Source organism: Hyperolius riggenbachi, chromosome 2, assembly GCF_040937935.1.
Source record: "Hyperolius riggenbachi isolate aHypRig1 chromosome 2, aHypRig1.pri, whole genome shotgun sequence".
Taxonomy (NCBI): domain Eukaryota; kingdom Metazoa; phylum Chordata; class Amphibia; order Anura; family Hyperoliidae; genus Hyperolius; species Hyperolius riggenbachi.
The window spans coordinates 179,197,952-179,222,093 of NC_090647.1; the positions used below are offsets into that span (position 1 = coordinate 179,197,952).

Sequence of the window (24,142 nt, forward strand, 5' to 3'; positions counted from 1 at the left end):
TCAGCATGCCTCACTGGAAGCAATTCCTACAGTCTTGTCTAAATTCATCTTTTTTTTTAATTTTTGCCACCAGAAGCCTTTTACTACATATTGTTCAACATTCTTACGCATAATATAACCTTAAAAACCATTTTACCTTCATAGAAAATTAAGCAGCTCTAAGTGTTTAGAGAATCATATCTACATATCAGAGTCCCCAGCAGGTAATCCTGATGATTAGCAAGAACAAGTTTTCCATTTTTTATTAAAACACCAGATAATTGTGCCATGCGAGCCATGGATATAGGAAGATAGGCACATTTTACAATGACACCATTTACTGGCTTATTTGCTGAGATGAAGAGGAAAGTTTTTAAACACATCAGTTTTACTGTGTAATGCAGAGTCCCTGCTGAAAACAATACAAATATTTTGTCTTGTTGTGCATATTCTACTGACTTATAAAGTCATTTTAATTTTTTTACATTACATTTCTGTGATTTTAGCTAAATGCAGGATAGCTTTTTGGTTCCTTTAAGCACTCTATAACATTCTAGTTGTTTTAGATTGCCATGCACTATCTGAGTATTCACGGAGGTGCCCAGTGCACTAAGATCCTAGTCCAATACTCGATTGTTGCCCGATGAAGCAGGTTGTGTCCCATGAAATGCATCACATATTGGCATTTTTTAGTTGACAAATAGTTAGGAGTTAAGTTCACTACTACCTTTTTAACCAGCTTATATACATTTCATGCTTGTTGGCGCCTCTGTTACATTATTTTTTTTACAAATCAGTTTGTTTCAGTCAACTGTTACTACTTTTACACAAACCTTTTTCCATATGTATCCTTTTTGCCTCATGTCCAGCTTCATGAGCAGCGAGATCACCTTCTTTTGGACCGGGTATAAGATTTGGAGACAGACCCATCAGCATCTGGTTCATTGACAGACCATTTTGATGAACAGCTTATAAAGGAAGGAAAGAAAACATTAAAATTAATATTTTAGTCTTATTTTTTGTTAAATTTTATATGTATTTTTTTTAAGACATATGGTTAGTAACCACTTTAAAACCAATACTTTGCTAAGGTGTCCTTTGATCACCAGTGACCTTTGATTAACTGTGCTCTAAACTAGAGACTTGCATGGGTCAAATTTTTCAGACCTGCACCCAACCCACAGCCCCACTACCCATACCTGACCTGCAACCTGCTTTCTGGTGAATCTGGCACCCGACCTGCACCCGCAGACTCACTGCCTGAACCCAACCCACAACCCATTTAAAGTCAAAACGGGGACCCGAACCCGGCCCATATTTCGGGTAACTCCAGTATCCAACCTGAAGCAGGCCTCTAACCTAAACATCACCATATATGGTAATACCATCACTTGGCTGCTTTTTTAATGCAAGGCATATGGAAAGGCTTTATAGTACTACTTACAGTGCTTTCATGCATCTATAAAATAATATCTAATATTACATAATACTGTCCAATTAAACAAATTATTATGTGTGTTTCCAGTGTGGATTTAAAAGTCCAAATAACAGCAATAAATGAGTATATGGCAAAACATATTTATAATGCACATGATCATTACTTTGTCTGCTTTCTGATCCAGCTAAACGTACAACTTACTTGTATAAGGGCTAACGCAAACAAGTGATTATTCTCAACCAAAGGGTACTACTAAACTGCATGGCATTCATTGTGGAAGATATGTGATTGATCACTTTCACTAGCAGATGGAAGAAAACAGATGCTCACTAGTAATTAATCACATATGACTGCACAGTTTTGCAGTAGGATGCAATTATTTGCTGCTATAAGCCACTGTGTAATATACAAAATAGAGAGCACACTGTTCTGTAGTAAAGTTATGTATAGACATCATGATGGCCATGCAGCTGATCAGATATCTTTATGGCCCTCACAAAGTGCCTTTTCTGACTCTATTCAGGGAAAAAGTAATCTGCTGGTTAAGCATTTTACTGGTCAATCCCATGGCCGGTTCTAGACTTTTTGCTGCATGAAGCAAACAGAGATAGATGTGTAGGTGGGTGGCTGGGTGCTGATAGGCTAGTGAATGGCAGCTGACAGGTGTACATCCAAGTGCAGATGTATAGGTGGGTGGCTGCATGCTGATAGGCTAGTGAATGGGTGCTATCAGGTGTACAACTGAGTGCAGATGGATAGGTGGGTGGCTGGGCCCTGATAGGTTAGTGGATGAGAACTGACAGGTGTATGGCCTAGTGCAGATGTATAGGTAGGTGGCTGGGTGCTGATAGGCTAGTGAATGGGTGCTGATAGATGTACGGCTAAATGCGGATGTGTGGATTGGTGGATGACTGGATGCCGACAACTGGTGCTGATGGTGTGCTGTGGAGTGCTTATTGGTGGCTGGCTGGAACAGCATGCACACTCACTGACTGTTATGCAGAAACCCCATTTACTTATTTCACCTCATGTAAATATTAGCTTTACAATGTTTTCAGTGATTGTAATCTTTTTGGTATAATTTAAAAGTGAAACCCCATCTTTTAATTACAAAAAATACTATAGCTTTATGTTAATGCTATTGGGACAAATCCAATTCACTTGTTGTCCTAAGTTTGCTTCTTTTACATCTTATCAGCAAGTAAAAAAAATGCTCAAAATAATTTTGACACTACCTTTTCACCTACGTTTTGGTACTTTTTTTCAGTTGCAGAGTGCTGAAAAGTTATTTTAACCACTTGCCGACCGCACACTCATAACGTGCGTCGGCAAAGTGGCAGCTGCAGGACCAGCGACGCAGTACTGCGTCGCCAGCTGCAGCCTAATTAATCAGGAAGCAGCCGCTCGTACGAGCGGCTGCTTCCTGTCAAATCACGGCGGGGGGCTCCGTGAATAGCCTGCGGGCCGCCGATGGCGGCTCGCAGGCTAGATGTAAACACAAGCGGAAATAATCCGCTTTGTTTACATTTGTACGGCGCTGCTGCGCAGCAGCGCCGTAAGGCAGATCGGCGATCCCCGGCCAATCAGCGGCCGGGGATCGCCGCCATGTGACAGGAGACAGCCTGTCACTGGCTGCACAGGACGGATAGCGTCCTGTGCAGCCCGGCTTACCAAAGGGGGCCAGGTAGGAGAGGGAGGGGGAGCATTTCGCCGCGGAGGGGGGCTTTGAGGTGCCCCCCCCGCCAGCCACTCGCAGGCAGCAGAGATCAGACCCCCCCAGCACATCATCCCCATAGGGGGGAAAAAAGGGGGGCAATCTGATCTCCCTGCCTGCACCCTGATCTGTGCTGGGGGCTGCAGAGCCCACCCAGCACAGATCAATCAAACTAGCGCTGGTCCTTAAGGGGGGGTAAAGGGTGGGTCCTCAAGTGGTTAAAGTGGACCCAAATTAAAAATACAAGATTTCAGAAATAAAATGTATTTTCTAAATTATAATAATAAATAGCAGCCTTTTTTTTAGCTGCATGATGACAAATATAAAATATTTTACATTTATTGGAGAAACCCCTCCCTTCCTTTCAAATTGCCGGGACAGAATCCGGCAAAATGCTGGAGTAGGTAGTGTCCAGCAATGGAGGAATTGCTAATGGCTGCCACCTGTATAATCCTAGTTATGCAAAGAGGAGGGTGAAAAGCATGCATTGAAATGCTCATTGGCTTGAAGGAGTGTTTATCTATCTTTATATGTGTCAGAGTGGTGCAACTAAATATTTTGAATTAAAAAAATGTTTGGCTTGGGTCCGCTTTAAACAGATGATGGAAAATTATCTCCTAGGAGAAAAAGTGAGTCAGGCTCATTGTAGTTTAATGTTTTTGAGAAAGATTCTTGCATTATATTTTGTAGCCAGCTATCAATTTTCAAAGATAACCAACTACTTAATTGCACTTATTTGAACACCTTAAGTATGTGCAATGTGGACTACCTGGAAACTTTCCATCCTGCTCTATGAGTAATCACCTGCAAAGAGGAGAAATAGGCTATTCATTTGCTATTCATTATGGAAAAGAGGAGGAGTTTGCTATTCATTATGCACACATAGGGTAATCCATTGATTGGCAGCACATAAGAATACTACCATATTTCTGGTTGAACTCAATGGATAATGGACCTTTTTTCAACCTAAATAACTACATATTGAAGTCCCTTTAAAGGTTGCCACACACAATGCAATTTTTTAAATTTATTTTCAATTTAAGAATTACAATAATTTTTTATGATTAATTGTAAGATTTAAAGACTCTGATCAATGTTTCACACATGTTCAAATTTCCCCAATTGTGACAAAAAAAAATAATTGAAAACTTTTAAAAACACCATTCAATTTTCATAAAAATTGGTCAAAAAAAATCATCCACTGCAAATTGACTAACACTAATAAAAATTTAATGAGATTTCTGGCTCAGAAAAAAAACTTTTGATGTTTTTGTAGGACCAATCACTTATTTTTCACATATATAATCGCAAATTATTTTTCCTTACTGCAGAACATGGTTCCAGAGGCTTGTGTTACAGAAAAAAAATGGAATAAACATTGCATACCATGCAAAAGCTTAGCAGCTCAATGAAACATATATCCATCAAAAACGTGTGTTCTCTACTGTTTAATCCCTATCCATTCCTCTACTGACTGTACTGTAACCGGGGAGGAACTGTGTCTTTATGCAGATAACAATACTTTGGAACAAAGGCCTGTGGGATAATTATATGGCAAATTGTTATTTTCATTATTAATAACTATATGGCAAAAAGGAGCTATGAGACAAGTTTTAGTAGTATCTTATGCTACACTGTAACTTTTTGGCATGCAGAATTTGGCAGAATGGGGAAAATATTTTGGATGGAGCTGTTTAAGGGCCCGTTTCCACTATCGCAGAATGGCAAGGCTGATGGGATTTACCTGCGATTCCGCCCACCCGCTCAGTGCTGGTGTGCGTCTGCGAGACACACGCCGCACAAGTGGAAATGAGCCCTAACAGTTTCATAAATGAAATACAATGATACGAAACACAAAAATGTAATTAGTGAGCAACAGAGTGGAGTAAAAAACATACGTATTCTGTCTGAAGAGCTTTCAGTCCTTGCAGGAGAGCTGGAAACACTGCTACTTCTGTGAGATGAAGGGTGACTGCCCGGCCTTCGCCCATCTTCAAGGGAGGGTGCGGGGGATGGACTATCTGGAACCCGCTCCTGTTGAAAATAGAAATAAAAAAACTAAATAATTTCATTCATTTTGGCAAGTACAAAAATTGCAAACATTTTTTCAACAGCAATTTTAAACTACATAAAAATTACAGAAGCCACATTAGTCATAAAGCATTTAATACTTCTGAGCTATTCCAATGAAACCCATGTCAGTTTGCTGTGGTTTGTTCTATCAAGTCTCAACTGTACATTCTGATATATATATATATATATATATATATATATATATATATATATATACACATATATATATATATAGTGGGTTGCAAAACTATTCAGCCCCCTCGAAGTTTTCCACATTTTGTCACATTAGTGCCATAAACATGAATCAATTTTATTGGAATTCCACATGAAAGACCAACACAAAGTGGTGTACATGTGAGAAGTGGAACGAAAATCATACATGATTTCAAACATTTTTTACAAATAAATATCTACAAAGTGGTGTGTGCATAATTATTCGGCCCCCTTTGATCTGAGTGCAGTCAGTTGCCTATAGACATTGCCTGATGAGTGCTAATGACTAAATAGAGTGCACCTGTGTGTAATCTAATGTCAGTACAAATACAGCTGCTCTGTGACGGCCTCAGAGGTTGTCTAAGAAAATATTGGGAGCAACAACACCGTGAAGTCCAAAGAGCACACAAGACAGGTCAGGGATCAAGTTATTGAGAAATTTAAAGCAGGCTTAGGCTACAAAAAGATTTCCAAAGCCTTGAACATCCCACAGAGCACTGCTCAAGTGATCATTCAGAAATGGAAGGAGTATGGCACAACTGTAAACCTACCAAGACAAGGCCATCCACCTAAACTCACAGGCCGAACAAGGAAAGCGCTGATCAGAAATGCAGTCAAGAGGCTCATGGTGACATTGGACGAGCTGCAGAGATCTACAGCTCAGGTGGGAGACTCTGTCCATAGGACAACTATTAGTCATGCACTGTACAAAGTTGGCTTTTATGGAATAGTGACAAGAAGAAAGGCATTGTTAACAGAAAGTATAAGAAGTCCTGTTTGCAGTTTTCCACAAGCCATGTGGGGGACACAGTAACCATGTGGAAGAAGGTGCTCTGGTCAGATGAGACCAAAATGGAACTTTTTGGCCAAAATGCAAAACGCTATGTGTGGCAGAAAACTAACGCTGCACATCACTCTGAACACACCATCCCCACTGTCAAATATGTTGCTGGCAGCATCATGCTCTCATCGTGCATCTCTTCAGAAGGGACAGGGAAGCTGGTCAGAGTTGATGGGAAGATGGATGGATGCAAATGCAGGGCAAACTTGGCAGAAAACCTCTTGGAGACTGCAAAAGACTTGAGACTGGGGCGGAGGTTCACCTTCCAGCAGGACAATGACCCTAAACATAAAGCCAGGGCAACAATGGAATGGTTTAAAACAAAACATATCTATGTGTTAGAATGACCCAGTCAAAGTCCAGATCTAAATCCAATCGAGAATCTGTGGCAAGATCTGAAAACTGCTGCTCACAAACGCTGTCCATCTAATCTGATTGAGCTGGAGCTGTTTTGCAAAGAAGAATGGGCAAGGATTTCAGTCTCTAGATGTGCAAAGCTGGTAGAGACCCTAAATGACTGGCAGCTGTAATTGCAGCAAAAGGTGGTTCTACAAAGTATTGACACAGGGGGCCGAATAATTATGCACACCCCACTTTGCAGTTATTGATTTGTAAAAAATTTTTGGAATGATGTATGATTTTCGATCCACATCTCACATGTACACCACTTTGCATTGGTCTATCACGTGGAATTCCAATAAAATTGATGCATGTTTGTGGCAGTAATGTGACAAAATGTGGAAAACTTCAAGGGGGCTGAATACTTTTGCAACCCACTGTGTGTGTGTGTGTGTGTGTGTGTGTGTGTGTGTGTGTGTGTGTGTATATATATATATATATATATATATATATATATATATATATATATATATATATATATATATATATATATTTTTTTTTTTTTTTTTTTTTTTTTAATTTATTTATTTAATTTATTTATTTATTTATTTTTTTACTGTACACTTGGGAAGATTCTAGTAACTGGCACAAAGTACAAGAAAAAGAAAATCTGAAATTAAACATGGGTAATGCAAAACTTGTGTTTATTTCTCCATCTCCTTCTTCTAGTAGAACTGCTAAATTGGGTCAGGAGGGGAGTCATTTACATAAAAAGTGAAGTGGAGTGAATCTGAAAAATATTGCCCTATTTTGTTAGTAATGTTTAGAAAAGTGTTGACGAGATCAAATTATATTTAAAGTAAACCCAAGGTGAATCTAATGTAAAACAAATGATACTTACCTAAGAAGACGGCAGCCTCTGTATCCTCTGGGGGCTTCCCGTGTCCTGGAGACTATGACAGTTGCCCAGGACCCTTTTGAAGATTGTTACCATGTTAATTTTCATGCACGAGTGCAGCCATGCTGCATCCACATGAGTATAGCCCCACCGTTGCAGTGCACAGAGCCACTCATCCACGAGCAGCTCAGGCTTAGTGCGCAGGCTTATGGCCATACTTGCACAAGCACAGTACAGCTGTGATCATGCATGAAAAGGAGTGTGGTTGCAGGCACAAATCAAACAAGTTCTTGTAGGATATCTTTCAGGAGTCCACATGTGGCAACAGTAGGGAGCAGGAGGACATTGGAAGCCTCTGCTGGATTCAGAGTATTCGCTCTTCTTAGTTAATTTGTTTTTAATCCGTTTGTAATCTGTTTTTAATCTTTTTTTTTTTTTTTGCATTATTTTTGCCTCAGGTACACTTTAAGGGCTTGATTTACTAAGACAAATAGTTCGCCTTATCAAAGGTAACATGCCTTATCAAAGTTAACATGCCTTATCAGAGTAGCATACGAACCTGCAGGGGCTCAGGGCAGGACGAGTGGAGCTCTCATCTTTGCCAATTAGCAGGCATAAGTTCGTAGCACTCGCTATGCTAATCTGATAAGGCATGTTAACTTTGATAAGGCATGCTATTTGTCTTCGTGAATCAAGCCCTAAGTATTATTTATGGCTGCTATTTAAAAAAAAAAAAATTGAGGTTTTTGGCACTTCTACATTGGTCTAATGGTGGTGTGATTTCAGAGAGTGTTCCTACTATATTTTCTGATGTGTTGATGAGGACAATCGTACACATATTAGTGCATATGAACATGAGTGGTGTCAAAAATTCCACGGCCGAAAATATGTGAATGGTTTCAGAGCAATCTAGTGTGAAACTTCCCTCAGGCCTCGTTTCCATCTGTGCGCTTCTGTCCGCTTCTATTCACTTTTTATCAGCACATCAAAGTTACATTGATACATATTGCTAAAAAGCGGACAGAAGCGGATAGAAGCGCACAGATGGAAACAAGGCCTAAAGCAGTGTTTTTCTCAATATTATTATAGCTTGTACCAGTTTACTAGAGATGGCCCGAACCTCCGATGTTCGGTTCGCGAACTTCCGCAAAAGTTTAGTTTGCGCGAACTTTCGCGAACCGCAATAGACTTCAATGGGGAGGCGAACTTTGAATACTAGAAACACTTATTCTGGCCACAAAAGTGATGGAAAAGAAGTTTCAAGGGGTCTAACACCTGGAGGGGGGCATGGATGAGTGGGATAGATGTCAAAACAAAAGTCCCGGGGAAAAAAATCTGGATTTGACGCAAAGCAGTGTTTTAAGGGCAGAAATCACATTAAATGCTAAATTGCAGGCCTAAAGTGCTTTAAAACATCTTGCATGTGTATACATCAACTCACTGTGTAATGCACCGCAAACAGCTGTTTGTGTTGTGATGGACATGCTGGACTGGTGCGCACCATGGCGAGATTGCTCTTTCTCAGTGATATCAGGTAATGTCTGACTGCCTTATCAACTTTCGATGGTTCTTTCTCTACCATTGTTAAAGCTTACTTCTATTTATTTTAATTACATTTTCTGCTGGCTGTTCTTCAGTACCTGTAACGAGAATCTGTTATGGAGGGCAAGTCTGCCATTGTGAGTGACCATGGGTAATGGCCGGGAAATCAGGGTTCGATTCCAGTCCGGAATGGGAGCCTGAGAACTGGTTACCACCACCAGACATCCAAGTAAGGACCCATTTGCTGTATAAGTAATGTACCTGCCCTGACCGTGCTTTGCAGACCAGGCATCTGTGGTCAGATGGGCCCTTGACACAACGCTGTGTGCCAGAGGTGACACCACTTGCCTTTAACGAGAATCTGTTATGGAGGGCAAGTCTGCCATTCATTCAAATGTGTGAAACTTTCGATGGTACTTAAGAAACGGCTACCATCACTACAAATCCAATGAAGGCAGCAGGCACGCGGTGGGCAAAGGAGCAGGAACGGCTACCACCACACATCCAAGGAAGGCAGCAGGCACGCTGTGGGCAAAGGAGCAGGAACGGCTACCACACATCAAAGGAAGGCAGTAGGCATGGCATGCATGCCCCGAGGTAGTGACCAAAAATAATGATACCGGAGGACTGTCTAGGCCCTGCTGTATATGACACTGATCAACTTTACTACCTGTAACGAGAATCTGTTATGGAGAGCAAGTCTGCCATCCATTCAAGTTAAAGGTATGCACTGACTGCCAAGTATAATACAATGTGCAGTCAAAGATGCAGTGAAAGGTATGCAGTGACTGCAAACAGCTGCTTGTGTAGTGACGGCCGTGCTGGACTGGTGCGCACCATGACGAGAGTGCTAAAGTAGCTGAATGACAGAACAGTGACTGTCCAGCTGATCAAATTTGGTCTGTCCACAATGAAGCAACGACCTTATTATCGTGGGTGTGCCCCCCCCCCTTAGACACTCGTCTAGCTGGCGTCATTGCTTCATTGTGATACGCAAGCCCCTTCACCGCGGCAAAATAATGATCACGAAGGGGAATTGGCACATGTACATGCTTTTTGTTTTGTTGTTGCAGCTGCAGTGCAGCCAGAAAAATTAGGCAGGCATGTACACGCACCAGAAAAATGATTATAGCGGCCGCTAAAATTCAGCCTGGAGTTCTGGACCCTGTTGGTGGTGGCGGAGAAGGCAGTCAAGCGGCCTGCGGGCAGAGATGCTGTGTGGGGAGCGACTTAGTCTTGGGGCAGGCAGCCAGTCACACGGCGTGCAGGCACAGATTCTGTGTGTGGGGACTGACTTAGTCTTCGGGCGGGCAGTAGCCCTCCGGGATCCATGCCTCATTCATTTTGATCAAGGTGAGGTACTGAACACTTTTGTGACTAAGGTGACTTCTCTTCTCAGTGACAATGCCTCCAGCTGTGCTGAAGGTCCTTTCTGACAGGACACTTGAGGCAGGGCAAGACAGAAGTTGGATGGCAAATTGGGACAGCTCTGGCCACAGGTCAAGCCTGCGCACCCAGTAGTGCAAGGGTTCATCGCTGCTCACAGTGTCTACATCCACACTTAAGGCCAGGTAGTCGGCTACCTGCCGATCCAGGCGTTGGTGGAGCGTGGATCTGGTAGGGCTTAGGCGAGGCGTTGGACTAAAGAATGTCCGCATGTCCGACATCACCAAGCGATCGATGGAGCATCCTGTACTTGCCTGCGTGGACATGGGAGAAGGATTACTGGCAGTGATACCTTTATTGCGTTGTGCTGTGACATCACCTTTAAATGCATCGTAAAGCATAGTTGCCAGCTTGCTATGCACGTGCTGCATCCTTTCTGCCTTCTGGTGAGTTGGTAACATGTCCGCCACTTTGTGCCTATACCAAGGGTCTAGTAGCGTGGCCAGCCAGTACAGCTCATTCCTCTTGAGGTTTTTTATACAGGGGTCCCTCAACTCTAGGCTGGACTGCATGAAAGATGCCATCTACACAAAGTTGGATCCAGACGTACTATCCATCTCCTCTTGCTCTTCCTCAGTGAAATCAGGTAAGTCCTCCTCCTCCCCCTAGCCACGAACAATACCACAGGAACGATAAGCAGCACAAGCCCCCTGCGACGCCTGATGCAGTTGTTCTTCTGCCGCTGCCTTCTCCTCCTCCAAAGAAACACCTTCCTCATCACCCGAGTCTGACGCCTCTTCCCCACACGACTCTTCCTCCTCCTCCCCCCTCTGTGCTGCCGCAGGTGTTGAGGAAACATCTGATTCTGATGAAAATTGCTCCCACAACTGTTCCTGCCGTAACTGTTCCTGTTCACGCTCCTCCACAGCTTGATCCACCACTCTATGCACGGCACGCTCCAGGAAGTAAGCGTACGGGATCATATCGCTGATGGTGTCTTCACTGCGACTCACCAGGTTGGTCACCTCCTCAAACGGCCGCATGCGCCTGCATGCATTTTGCATCAGTGTCCAGTTGTTGGGCCAGAACATCCCCAACTCCCCAGATTGGGTCCTTTTACTATAATTGTACAGGTATAGGGTGATGGCTTTCTCCTGTTCTAGCAGGCGAGAGGACATGACCAGGGTCGAATTCCAGCGAGTCAGGCTATTACATATCAAGAGTCTCACCAGCAAGTTGTTTCTCCACTGAATGTCCGCAGAGCGTGCCATGGCCATGTAAGACCACCTGCAATGAACACACAACGTCCTGGCCTGCTTCAGGACATCCTCTAAGCCTGGGTACTTTGACACAAATCTTTGAATGACTAGATTGAGCACATATGCCATGCAGGGTACATGTGTCAGCTTTCCCAAATTCAATGCGGAAAGGAGATGCCGTTGTCACACACCACGTTGCCGATCTCCAGCTGATGCGGGGTCAGCCACTGATCCACCCTGTTTGTTAAAAGCAGCCAGGAGAGCTGCTCCAGTTTGACCCTCCGCTTTGAGGCAAGACATGTCTAAGATGGCGTGACACTGTCGTACCTGGCATGCAGCATAGGCCCTGGGGAGCTGGGGCTGTGTAGCTGGACAGGAGATCACAGTGCCAGTAGAGTTGAACTGCCACTCAGCCAAGGAGGAGGAAGATGATAGCGAAGAGGATATAGCAGGAGGAGAGGAGGTGGCAGGAGGCCTGCCTGAGAGCCGTGGAGGTGTCACAAGTTGGTCCGCTGCACAGCCACGTACTCCCTGCTTGCAATCGGTCACCAGGTTGACCCAATGGGCAGTGTAAGTTATGTACCTGCCCTGAACGTGCTTGGCAGACCAGGCATCCGTGGTCAGGTGGATTCTTGACCCAACGCTGTGTGCCAGAGATGACACCACTTGCCCCTCAACTTCATGGTACAGTTTGGGTATCACCTTTTTAGAGAAATAATTGTGGCCTGATATCTTCCACTGCGGTGTCCCAATGGCCACAAATTTACAGAAGGCCTCAGAGTCCACCAGCTGGTATGGTAACAGCTGGTGATCTAACAGTTCCGCCACGCCAGCTGTCAGACGCCGGGCAAGGGGGTGAATGGCAGAAATTGGCTTCTTCTGCTCAAAGATTTCCTTCACGGACACCTGGCTGCTGTGGGCAAAGGAGCAGGAACCGCTCAAGGGCAGAGGCAGAGTGGAGGAGGGTGGCTGTGAAGGTGCAAGAGAGGAAGCGGCTGAAGATGCTGCACCTGAAGGAGGAAGAGGGGAAGGAGGGTGGCTTTTCTTTTGTGTGCTGCTTTTGCTCAGGTGCTCTTCCCATTGCAGTTTGTGCCTTTTCTCCATGTTCCTTCATAAGGCACTTGTCCCTACATGAGTGTTGGCCTTTCCATGGCTCAATTTTTGGAGGCAGAGAGAACAGATAGCATTGCTCCAATCTGCGGCAGACACATTAAAAAAATTCCAAACCGCTGAGCCCCCTGGGATGATGCCACTATGGTGGCATCAGCAGCTGACGTTGAAGGGCATGTTGGCTGACTGTACATAGGTGGCGATTCATGGTGCTGGACACTGCCACCAGCTGTTTCTGATGACGAGCTCCCCCTGCTTCTTTCAGGAACTCGTCTCCTCCTACTCCTCTCTGACTCCCCCTCTGAACTGTCCCCTTGGTCATCTTGTCTCTTAGGAACCCATGTGGGATCTGTATCATCATAATCAACATAATCATCCTGTCCAGCTTTGCTTGCCTCAGACACCTCCAAAAATGCACCAACAGCAGGTACTTCATCATCCTCCTCCTCACACGATACGTCAGTAGTGTCGCCGCCTAACTCAGACATATGAGGTGGTGTAACTTGCTCAGCGCCTTCATCTGGTTGTAACTTCTGAGCACTGTACTTTCTCTGGGTCTGCCTCTACCTCTGCCTCTACCTGTTTTGTCCGTTGTGTCCATATCGGGGGGGATGAAGTGAAAGGTATGCACTGACTTGACTAATACAATGTGCTGCAAAAAACCATAAAGATGAAGAGACCGGGCACTGTCCTGTTGTTAGCAGTTATTCACATTATATAGCCAATGACATAGGCAATGAGTGAAAGCGTTACATCAAACCTGTCCGACATCTTACATCAGTACAACCATAAGTGCGCCCAGTGAGGCTTGTGTGAAGGGACGTGGTGACCAGGGAAGAAGGATGTGCACAACAGCCGTTTTGCGCTTGCAGCGCTTGCTCATGTGCGTATCCGGCCGTGAAGTCTTGCCGACCAATTAGCTATGAACACATCACAGGCAAACCTCATAGGGAACTTTGGCGTCGGAATGTGAAAGTCCACCCACCTGTCCCCGCTCTAGCCCATTAATAATGTACTAACTAAATTAACCCTCAGAAATTAAAAAAGAGAAGTCCCTGCAGTTCCACTGCCCTTGCAAGTGAGCTGCCACATAGAAAATACCAGGAAGTTCGAAGGAGTTGACCGGGTCTGTGATAGGAGGATAAGTTGCTTCATCTTCCTAATCTGGAAGGGGTGTGTGATTGGGTGAATGCCTCGAGGTTGGTGATTGGTTGCTACCCGCACATTTACCTCCTGGAATTCGCTATGCTGTGGCTCACTTGCAAGGGCAGTGGAAGGGTGGTGACTTCTGTCTTAATGGACAAAAGGTATCTGTCATAATCTGTGTTTTATTTTTGATAAATAATTCAATTTGTACATTACAAATTAGCTAGACCAGGGTAGGTTGACAGAGTTTCACTCCAATCCCATAGTTCCCCATCAGGTCTTTCTGTGATGTGTTCATAGCTAATTGGTTGGCAAGACTTTACTGTTTGTACTGTTTACTGGCTTTACTGTTTGTAATTGGTAACTGATGTATTTTTAAGGACAGCCATGATGGTTTTGTATCTCAGAGCAGTTCAGTAGCTTGATAAAGAGCTACAGAGCTTTAAATAGGCTGAGCTGTGCCACTGTTTGGTGTAATCTACCTGATGTGATCAAAAAAATGTATCTATATTAAGGGTGCCCTTTCTACACTGAACTTGTCATAGGATGAGAAAGGGAGCTCCAGAGAGTACGAGCAGTCCTAGAGAAGTCCTAAAACCTCAACAAAGACCACAGTAGGCCTCTAAAGGAGCAAAGGGGCAGTTAAGGATGTATTGTGAGATCAGATATGTAACCACTTAAGGTTCCTGGGCATGAGTATCATGTCCAAACTAGCTACTCTTAAAGTTCATGGATGTGAAACTCACATCCAGCACTAAAGCTCATGCACTTATCCAATAGCGACTGATTGCTGCTACCAGCAATCATTTACATATAGTTACACAAAAAAAAATGAAAGTGACACTGTCCCATTAACAAAATAAAACAACACTCTGTAAACCCCTACCACCAGACTAATTAACCTCTTGTGTCACCTATACTTGGCCTTAAGATTCATGGACAACTGTAATGGCTGCCACCCATGGCGACTGAATGCAATAACAAAGGCGACAGCTTGGGCACCCAATGCTATATAGATGCATTGCAATTATGTTGTCTACTAATATATCTATACAGCACTGGGGTACCCAATCTGTGTGCCATAGCAATCACATCACATGCAATCGCTACAGAAACACAAGCTGGTGATAATAGTACATTTCATGCCCAACTAGTGATGATATATGGTATCATTTTAACCCCCTCTCGACTGCCTAGCAGCGTCAGGGGGGTGGACGCCCCAGGACCGCCTAACGCCAAAAGGTGTCAAGTCCTGGGGCGGGGTTTTACAGGGGATTGTGCGTGCTGATCTCCACTCATCTCCAGGGACCAGCGGCGATCATCACTAGGAGACTGTTAAACAGCAAAACCACCATCTATTTACATTGTACAGTGCTGCGATCTACAGCAGCGATAACTGGGGACAGCCGTGTCACTTGGCTGTCCACTGGAGAGGCTCAGAGAGTGATCGACTCTCATAGGCTGATGCCTATGAGAACTGAACACTGTGATTGGCTGTCGGGGGAGGGAGGTATGAGGATATAAAAATAAAAATAAAATGCAAATTTGTATTACAAATTTAATAACAAAAAAATTAATAAAAAAAAAAACAAATCCAGCAGCAGCAGCGATCAGAGCCCACCAACAGAAATCTCTGTTGGTGGGCAGAAAAAGGGGGGGGGATTGTTTTGTGTGCTCGGTTGTGTGGCTCTGCAGCAAGCCATTAAAGCTGCAAGCACCAATTTGAAAAAAAAATAGCCTGGTCACTAGGTGGGTATAAGCCTGTGGTCCTGAAGTGGTTAACTGAGATAAGCCACGCAATGTATTCTGAGATGCTTTAGAACTGTGGCAATTGTCATGTAAAAATAAGAAAGGGGAAACATGAAAAAAAAATAAATTGAGTTTACACCTTATGTTTCTGGATAAAAAGCCTGTGAAATAAAAAAATATCACCCATAAAATCCTTGTTTGTCCTGAAAAGAAAATATATATGTATCCCTTTGATGGTGTAGGTATTAAAACTGTATTGCTGTATCAATAGTGACACAGCTGATATGCCAAAAATCTCAGGAACATTAAAGAGTAACTGTCAGGCTGCAAAAGCTAATTTAAACCTCTATTCTCCTGTGTTAAACAGTTTAGAAGGAAGCCAAAATGGCAATACTGAAGTTAAAAATCTCTCTTACTTTTGATGTGTGCTGAACAGCAAGACTGTTATTCCTACGTTCTTAAAAGTACGAGAGGCCGCATAACATACTGCAAAGCATTCTGGGGCTGCTTCTCCCCACCTTGGGTCCTCCCCTCGGCTGCTAGTGAGAAGTTACAGGCTCAAGCTACAGCAGCTTGTAACTCAGGCCAGCTCACAGCACTGAAAAATCACGGCATATGTTCCGTTAGAGTATACTGCATGAGTCCGCTATTGTTCCTAGCCACATGGCTAATTAATATTCACTGCACAGTAGTGTTGTCCATTAGGATCTTTTTTGTGAGTTGAATCATCAGGAAGCAGGGAGGACATGATGACACAATTGGCTTCATAGGAGACAGACAAACATGGAACCTGCCATGAGCTGTCAGGAGCATCATTCTCTGCAAATACTATATAAAAATTCTGTGAAATCCAAACGTGGACAGTGAAATGTATATGTAATGTAAGTACAGCCAATATTTAGCTACTGATATATGTGTTTTTTTTCTCTGAGACCCCATACCTAACAGCTCCTCTTTAAGGGGTAAAAAACCCTTAGTAGCTTGATTTGATTCTAGGGTGATTAGAAAGCCAGTGATATAATTGTGATACTAAGCATTTTGCAATGAGTATGGCCTTATTCGAAGGACTCCAAGTTGACATAGCTAACCAGCTTATCATAGGTTGCAAAATGAGTAACAAAGTGTAACTATAATTATGCAGTGCACATTTGTCTGAGTGTGTAAGAGAGCACAGTAATAATTGATAATACATGCTTTACATGTGGTCTCTCCACTCCAGCACAGTCACTGTATAATTGTTTTAAGGATATTAGCACACCACTTTTCATCATTAAATATTTGAAATGCTACAATGGAAAAGCTCGGGCTTATAGTAAATATTTATTTTCCTCTCTCATAGTGTAACATCTTGTATTTCCTTAAGTATTTCAGCAACATGAAAGCATTGTAAAATGCATGAAAATATCCCCATCCATGTCTTCAGTATGTCCAATACAGGTCATGGCAATCATATACAGAGTGATTCATGACTGTCAGCCTCAGCTATCCCAGCCTGTTACAGCTCCTCTGCCATTCACCCATCTCATATATCTAAACATTCTATTACAAAAGGACATCTCATGCTCATCTCATTTCAGAAAGGGCAGATTCAAAAACAATCTCTCAGCATGAGGCCAAGGCAGCTACATAATACATCCCATAAAACCATGTATAGTCCTCAAAATGTAATTTCAGGCAGGTTGACCTAAGGTATTGGTTTCTTAGTATCATTTCAAACTATTTATAATCGTTGAGAATTTGAATAATATTTTCTGTTCTTGCAATAAAGATAATCTTTTTTATTCAATCAGTTTGTTTCTTGTGTCAAGCCTAGTAACAATTTTACAAACATTTGCACTGAGTAGGAGTGTACAGCAAAGCCTTTTTATCAGCTTTGCAACAGGCAAATCTTATCAACACAAAAGTGTATTAAGAGAAAAACTTGATATAATGTGAATAAGGCACTAGTGGATCCCAGATAAGCTTTTTCTAAGGGTCCATTCACACTGGGGTGAATTGCGGACATTTTTCATGAATCGCCAGTGATCACTAGCGCTTTGAAAACCACTAGTGCAATTAAAACCATATGGCACTGATCTCACTGCAGCGATCACCAGTGATTCAAGATTTGCGGTTAACGCAAACATGGTCCATGCAGTGCTTTTCGCAATTTTAGATTGATCATGATTGAAATGCTTAACCCATTCAGGTTCCGTGGTTTTCACGAGAGAAATGTTCACCTCCCATTCATTAGCCTATAACTTTATCACTACTTATCACAATGAACTGATCTATATCTTGTTTTTTCCGCCACCAATTAGGCTTTCTTTGGGGGGTACATTTTGCTAAGAGCCAATTTACTGTAAACGCATTTTAACAGGAAGAATAAGAAAAAAATGGAAAAATTCATTATTTCTCAGTTTTCAGCCATTATAGTTTTAAAATAATACATGCCTCCATATTTAAAACTCACGTATTGTATATGCCCATATGTCCCGGTTATTACACCGTTAAAATTATGTCCCTATCACAATGTATGGCGACAATATTTTATTTGGAAATAAAGGTGCATTTTTTCCATTTTGCATCTATCACTATTAACAAGTTTAAAATAAAAAAAATATAGAAATATTTCATCTTTACATTGATATTTAAAAAGTTTAGACCCTTAGGTAAATATTTACATGTTTTTTTTTTTTTATTGTAATGGTTTTTTTTATTTATAGTAAACATTTTATTTGGGTAGTTTTGGGAGGGTGGGGGGTAAAGAATAGATTTATAATGTAAATGTGTGTTGATTTTAATTTATTTTCATTTTCAGGTGTAGTATTACTTTTTGGCCACAAGATGGCGGCCATGAGTTTGTTTACATGACGTCACTCTAAGCGTAACACACGCTTAGAGTGGCGCATCAGGAAGGGAACGGCCAGAAAAGGCGCAGCTTCCGAGAGAAGCTGTCGCTTTTTCAGCGGGGGAGAGGAATCAGTGATCGGGCTTCATAGCCCGATATATTGATTCCCTGACTACCGAATCCGCGGCCGGGAGTGCGTGTGCACGCGCACGATCGGCCGCGGGGGCGCGCGGTAGCGCACATGGTTTCTGGACGTAGAAACCAAAATAGGTTAAAAAAGCAAATCACAATCACTCAAAAATCGGGAAAATGTCCAGTGAAAACACCCTAAAAATCGCAAAAAAATTCCCGTTGCAAAACGCTAGCATGAATTGTGTTTTGCAATTCACAGTGCGAACGGGGACTCAAATACTACATATATCATGGATGTTCTGTCACAAATTCTAAAGGTTTGGGAAAGTGGCTGCATTAGCAATGAACAAAGGGATTAATATACTTTCCAGGTCCATTTAACTTGTAATTATTCATTTCACAGCAAAGAATATGTTGGTGGCTGGATAGAGTAATGGTTAAGGGCTTTGCCTCTGACACAGAAGACCTGGGTTTGAATCTTGGCTCTACCTGTTCAGTAAGCCAGTAAGGTGTTTTTGGGCGAGACTCCCTAACACTGCTACTGCCTACTGAGTGCACTCTGGTGGCTGCTTCACAAGCACTTTGAGTGCGACAGGAGAAAAGTGCTATACAAAAAAATTAATTATTATTATATGTTGGCACTATAATAATAATAATAATCATAATAGTCATCTGTATAGCAATGAAATATGTAATACTGTCCAATTACACATTTTTAAATAAAGTTTTAAAACTAGATTTAAGTTAGCATTGCTAGGGTAACCTGCATTATGCTACTTGCATAGTGTGCGTTACTCAATCAACAGACAGAGGCACTTTGCTTTGTACTAGACCTACATGAGTTTTATGCTCTGCTCATAGCCTGAGGAAGCAGGATATGCCTGCAAAAGGTGTTGCACTTTCTGGAGTATGTGAATAAATATTTGGTTGAACTCTATCAACAGTTTGTTATGTCTACATGAGGAGGGAGACCCAGGTCGGTCTCCCCTGATTTTTAAACATTTTATCGACTTTTATCATTTTGGTGCCTCTGTTTGCCTGTAGATGTTCTAAGTCCACCCTTGGTGAAGGGATGTTGCCCCCTTTTTTCCAGTCTACAGAGAGTGACTTCTTATTCCTGAGTGGGGACAGGTCTAATCTCCCCACCTGCCTATACAATGGTTGCCTTGAAGGTAACCCTGCTTTGTGAGTATTAATATCATATACTTACTTTGCCGCACCCAAATTACCAGTACATACTACACTATATTGGGCTCTCGGTGTTTCTTTCTGTATGTTACTTAAACAACACTCATGTTACTTAGGTAATGCAGGTTGTGTTAATTAAATACCGTGTCCCAACTTGACAGCATAAGTCACAGTGCAATTCCTGCTCAAAGCAATAGTTTACTGAATATGCCCCATTGTTTCCTAATGCAAATAAACGATATGATTTCTGGCTATAATTCTATCCAAAACTTCCGTATTGGAAAAAGTTAATGACAGAAAGTTTGCAATGTTTTTATTGCTATGTATTTGCTAGGGAGACTTCATCCCACTTCCTTTCTTAGTGATACTGACTCTATGGCAGGAACTGTATGTACATGTATTAATGGTGAAGCAAAGAGCTATGGAAACAGGTTTTCATGCTGTTTATGTTCCTGTTTTGGCAATGATGTCACTGTGATAATAGAAATAATGGGTAAACTTTTTAAATACAGTACAATCGAGAAACCCGCTGAGGGTTCTTATTGTTCCTGACTCTATCCACAGCTTTTCTGAGGAAAAGAAGCTCCTATGTTAAATCATAATAAATGTACATATGCTAAATATTGTTCTGAGATAGAAATATATGCTGCATTTGGCGTCAGTGGGTAATATCTGTAGAAAATTACATCCAGTCAGGATACAATGGATTTCATTGTATTATTGTTGGCACCAGTTTCTGCTTATAAAGTTACATTTCCATACTGACTGTCGCTGTAGATAGGCAGGAAGTGTGAGAAAAAAATGAATGTTCCTGTTGATACAAGTTTGCATTGGGGATACTTTTAGGGATAGGGCTAGGCATAGAATATGGGTAAGTTTAGAGCTAGGCCAAAGTGCAAAATGTAATAGGCAGATAATGATCACAGTAAACGAAAAGTGCATACACATGTCCAACTTGACGTCCAATTTGTCGTTTGAATGACTTGAAGTGCAAACAACATGTTGTTGAGACATCATGTACACACTGACCAACCAAGTGACTGATACGCTAATTTACTTAATTTGCATGTCGTTTAACTAAGTTGATAATAAACAGTGGACTGGGTAGAACAATGGACTAAATTAAATAGTTATGTTATCAGTTACTCGACAGCACATACACATGTCCAAAGTGTCGCTCAAACTCAGACGACAAGTTTTTCGAAAAAGTTGGACGTGTGAATGTACCTTAAGTCTCTGTAGACTTGGTAAACTTTATTTAGATAACTTAAGCTGCAGAAAATAAAAGCTAATAGTATTTCCTTATTTGCCTGGTTTTCAAGATCTTCTCTCTAGAGAAATTAATGAATACATTGCTGTGACAGGACTCATTCAGCAGTTCTGGTGTAGAGAACCCTTTCTGTTTAAGTTATGTCCTTATAGTGAACCGGTGTTCAGATATCTATAGAGTGAAACTTAAGCCTGTGACAGGCTCCTTCCTTTTCTCTTAAACTGCTCCTACTGGTTAACTATTGCCAACTCTAGCAGGTGTTATTACTGACAGGAGTAGTAGGCACCAGTCTCATGACAGTTGGCCAATGGGATCAGCTTAGTAGGCTAGCGTAACCAGCTGACTCAATGGAGAACAGTAAATACTTGAAATGATCAAACAAACTTAAACTAATGGATGGTCCAAAATGTGCTACCTTTATGTCCTAAAACACCATGAGAAGGTTTAATACAAATATCAACTGAATAGGAGTTGTCTGATTGTTCTGGATTTATTACAAAAAGTTCTAATTGCAGGAGTGTACACATTGCTGCAGTCTCTCTAGTGACACTTCACAGTCCTCTTTTAGAAGTACTTTATATGGTTTGCTGTGACATGTGAATATTGAAAATTGTCATAATCTAATTTAAATAGAAAATTAGATAAAACAAATCCCAAGCTGTTTATGCTATATCACTTCAATGTATCCGTGTTCTCCAGTCCTAGAAAATCTCATTACATAATACCCAAAGAGATCATAGGGTTAGCTATTGTAAGATGAATTCTAACTGAGCAATAAGGAGCTGTAGATACTTTTAAGATGTAAAATACCTTAATTACAGAGGTTTCAACCCGAGATAGTGGACTTTGTACTTGTGCAGCTGCAGCCATATTTGCAATTGTACTGAGGTGGTTCATCTGGCTCATTGCCATGGTCACAGAAGCTGGAGGTAGGCTAACAGGAATAAGAGGGTGGGGCATCATCATAAATGGAAGTTCCAAACCTGCAGATTAAAAAAAAATAGTTAACTAATTCAAGTTAATAAAGTGTAATAAATACCTACATTCTCAGTCTTCAACATGGCAGTGTCCCAAAATCAATACTGTACTTTGTGTCCCAACCAAACTGATTAATTGTTACAGCAATTCTAAACCAAAGTTTTGGTTCTAAATCTACATGAAAAAAAATATTGCTTATCCTGTGACTCTGCAATATATTGGATGTCTTCCTTTACACTATTTTACATATTTCATACTTTCAGCATAATTAAGGTTTTACATTTTAAATTGTGCAGTGTTGGCGCAATGTCGATAAATATGTTAAAGTGTCTCTGCACTGCACTGCATACTGAATAGGTGAGCCTCAGTAAATTCCCTTAGTTGTACAAGAATCCAACTACAGACTTGACTATGAGTGTCCTTTTCCCTTCTCATGCAACTACCACCTGGCCACTGCTGAGGATAGGAAATTACATGGATGAAGTCAGTGGGGCTGGCCAGCTTATTAGCTCGTTGTGCTTCTAATATCACTCATATAAGAATGGTACCCAAATCCCGGTCTTTCTACTTGAACTTCTCATGTCTGTCTATTTGCCTAAATGTATTGCTTTTTTTCTAATCTCAATATGAAGGAAACAGAAATTGTCATTTTTTCACCTTTTAGCCACTCCCTGGAATTTAGGCAGTACATCTGTGCCCCCAATCTGTAATGCTATAGTGCCTAAATCATGAATGATCAGTGCTGTAACAAACAATTTAGATGTGATAAATAGTGATAAAGTTATTGGAGAATAAATGGGAGGGGAGCTGAAATGTGAAAACTGCTCTGGTCCATAAGAGGGAAACCCCTTAGTGGTAAGGTGGTTCTAATACAGTTGTCCTGACTGACATAACAATTACCATTGATAACACCCCTGTGTCACCAGTTCTTTAAGCTCAATGACTGCTTAGAGGTAAAATGTATTCAACAAGATAAACACTGCCTGCCAAATCTATTCAAACAATTGCTCATGGACTTGTTCTTTTCTTATGCAGGATGCAGCTAAATCCTGAATGGAGCTTTAGCTCATCACTTTATAAAAATGAGAATAGTAGGAGATGAAATATGGAGTTTTTTTAGGGGAAATTTAATTTTAAAGACTGATGATCAAATAAGTGTTAACAGATTGCCATTTTTCAGACACAGTTCTCCATGTTCTCTTGTTTTTGCTTACAAAAAAACTTTTACTTTGTGTGTGTGTGTGTGTGTGTGTGTGTGTGTGTGTGTGTGTGTGTGTGTGTGTGTGTGTGTGTGTGTGTGTGTGTGTGTGTGTGTGTGTGTGTGTGTGTGTGTGTGTGTGTGTGTGTGTGTGTGTGTGTGTGTGTGTGTGTGTGTGTGTGTATGCAACTGTAGTCACATAATTATAATTTCACAAAATTTTAGCAATCCTTGTTAACGTCCAATATGACCCAAAGGAGGTTTACAAACTCTTTCTACCTAATAGCAGATGGTTTTTAATAAATCTAGGCCAGATTCTCAAGCTCACTTATGTTTTCCAGCTGGGAAGAAGTTTAATAATTAAGGCTAAGTGTAACTTTACTGCACTTCACTGCATTCTTTCTTTAGTAAATCGCCTTTGCAGCAGAGACAAGCAAACTACATTAAAGCTCTTTCACAGCCAATGACATATAAGGAAGCACACTCCATGATAATACGCTGTTGTTTGACACAATAACAGGCCCATTTAACTGAATGTGGCTTCATGCAATCTGGAATGCAATGGGCATGACTCAGCACTGTACACAGCATAGCATCGGTGTAAATAAATATTATTACAATAAATTAGGAATGTCATGTTCCTTGCATACCAGGGACTTGATTCACTAAGAGAAACAGCACGCCTTATCAAAGTTAACACGCCTTACCAAAGTTAACACACCATATCAGAGTAGCAAAGCAAGCGCTACAAACCTGCAAGGGCTCCGAGCAGGAAGAGTGTAGCTCTCATCATTGCCATAAGTTTGTAGTGCTCGCTATGCTACTCTGATAAGGCGTGTTAACTTTGATAAGGTATGTT

At 41.7% G+C, this 24,142-nt stretch overlaps 1 protein-coding gene across 7 annotated transcripts in view; it reads right to left on the bottom strand.

Moving 5' to 3' along the window:
- Nucleotides 1-24,142, bottom strand: part of DACH1 (dachshund family transcription factor 1) — a 458,644-nt gene that overhangs the window by 108,163 nt on the left and 326,339 nt on the right. For 4 of the 7 annotated variants that reach the window (XM_068267844.1, XM_068267845.1, XM_068267840.1 and 1 more), the window contains 3 exons: nucleotides 21,918-22,090; nucleotides 5,030-5,165; nucleotides 813-947 (listed from right to left, as the gene is read on the bottom strand). In XM_068267844.1, the coding sequence (XP_068123945.1) occupies nucleotides 813-947; nucleotides 5,030-5,165; nucleotides 21,918-22,090 (444 nt within the window). Of the gene's footprint in view, nucleotides 1-812; nucleotides 948-5,029; nucleotides 5,190-21,917; nucleotides 22,091-24,142 lie in introns of all 7 variants that reach the window. The other 3 variants (XM_068267843.1, XM_068267839.1, XM_068267841.1) reach the window with 1 other exon arrangement.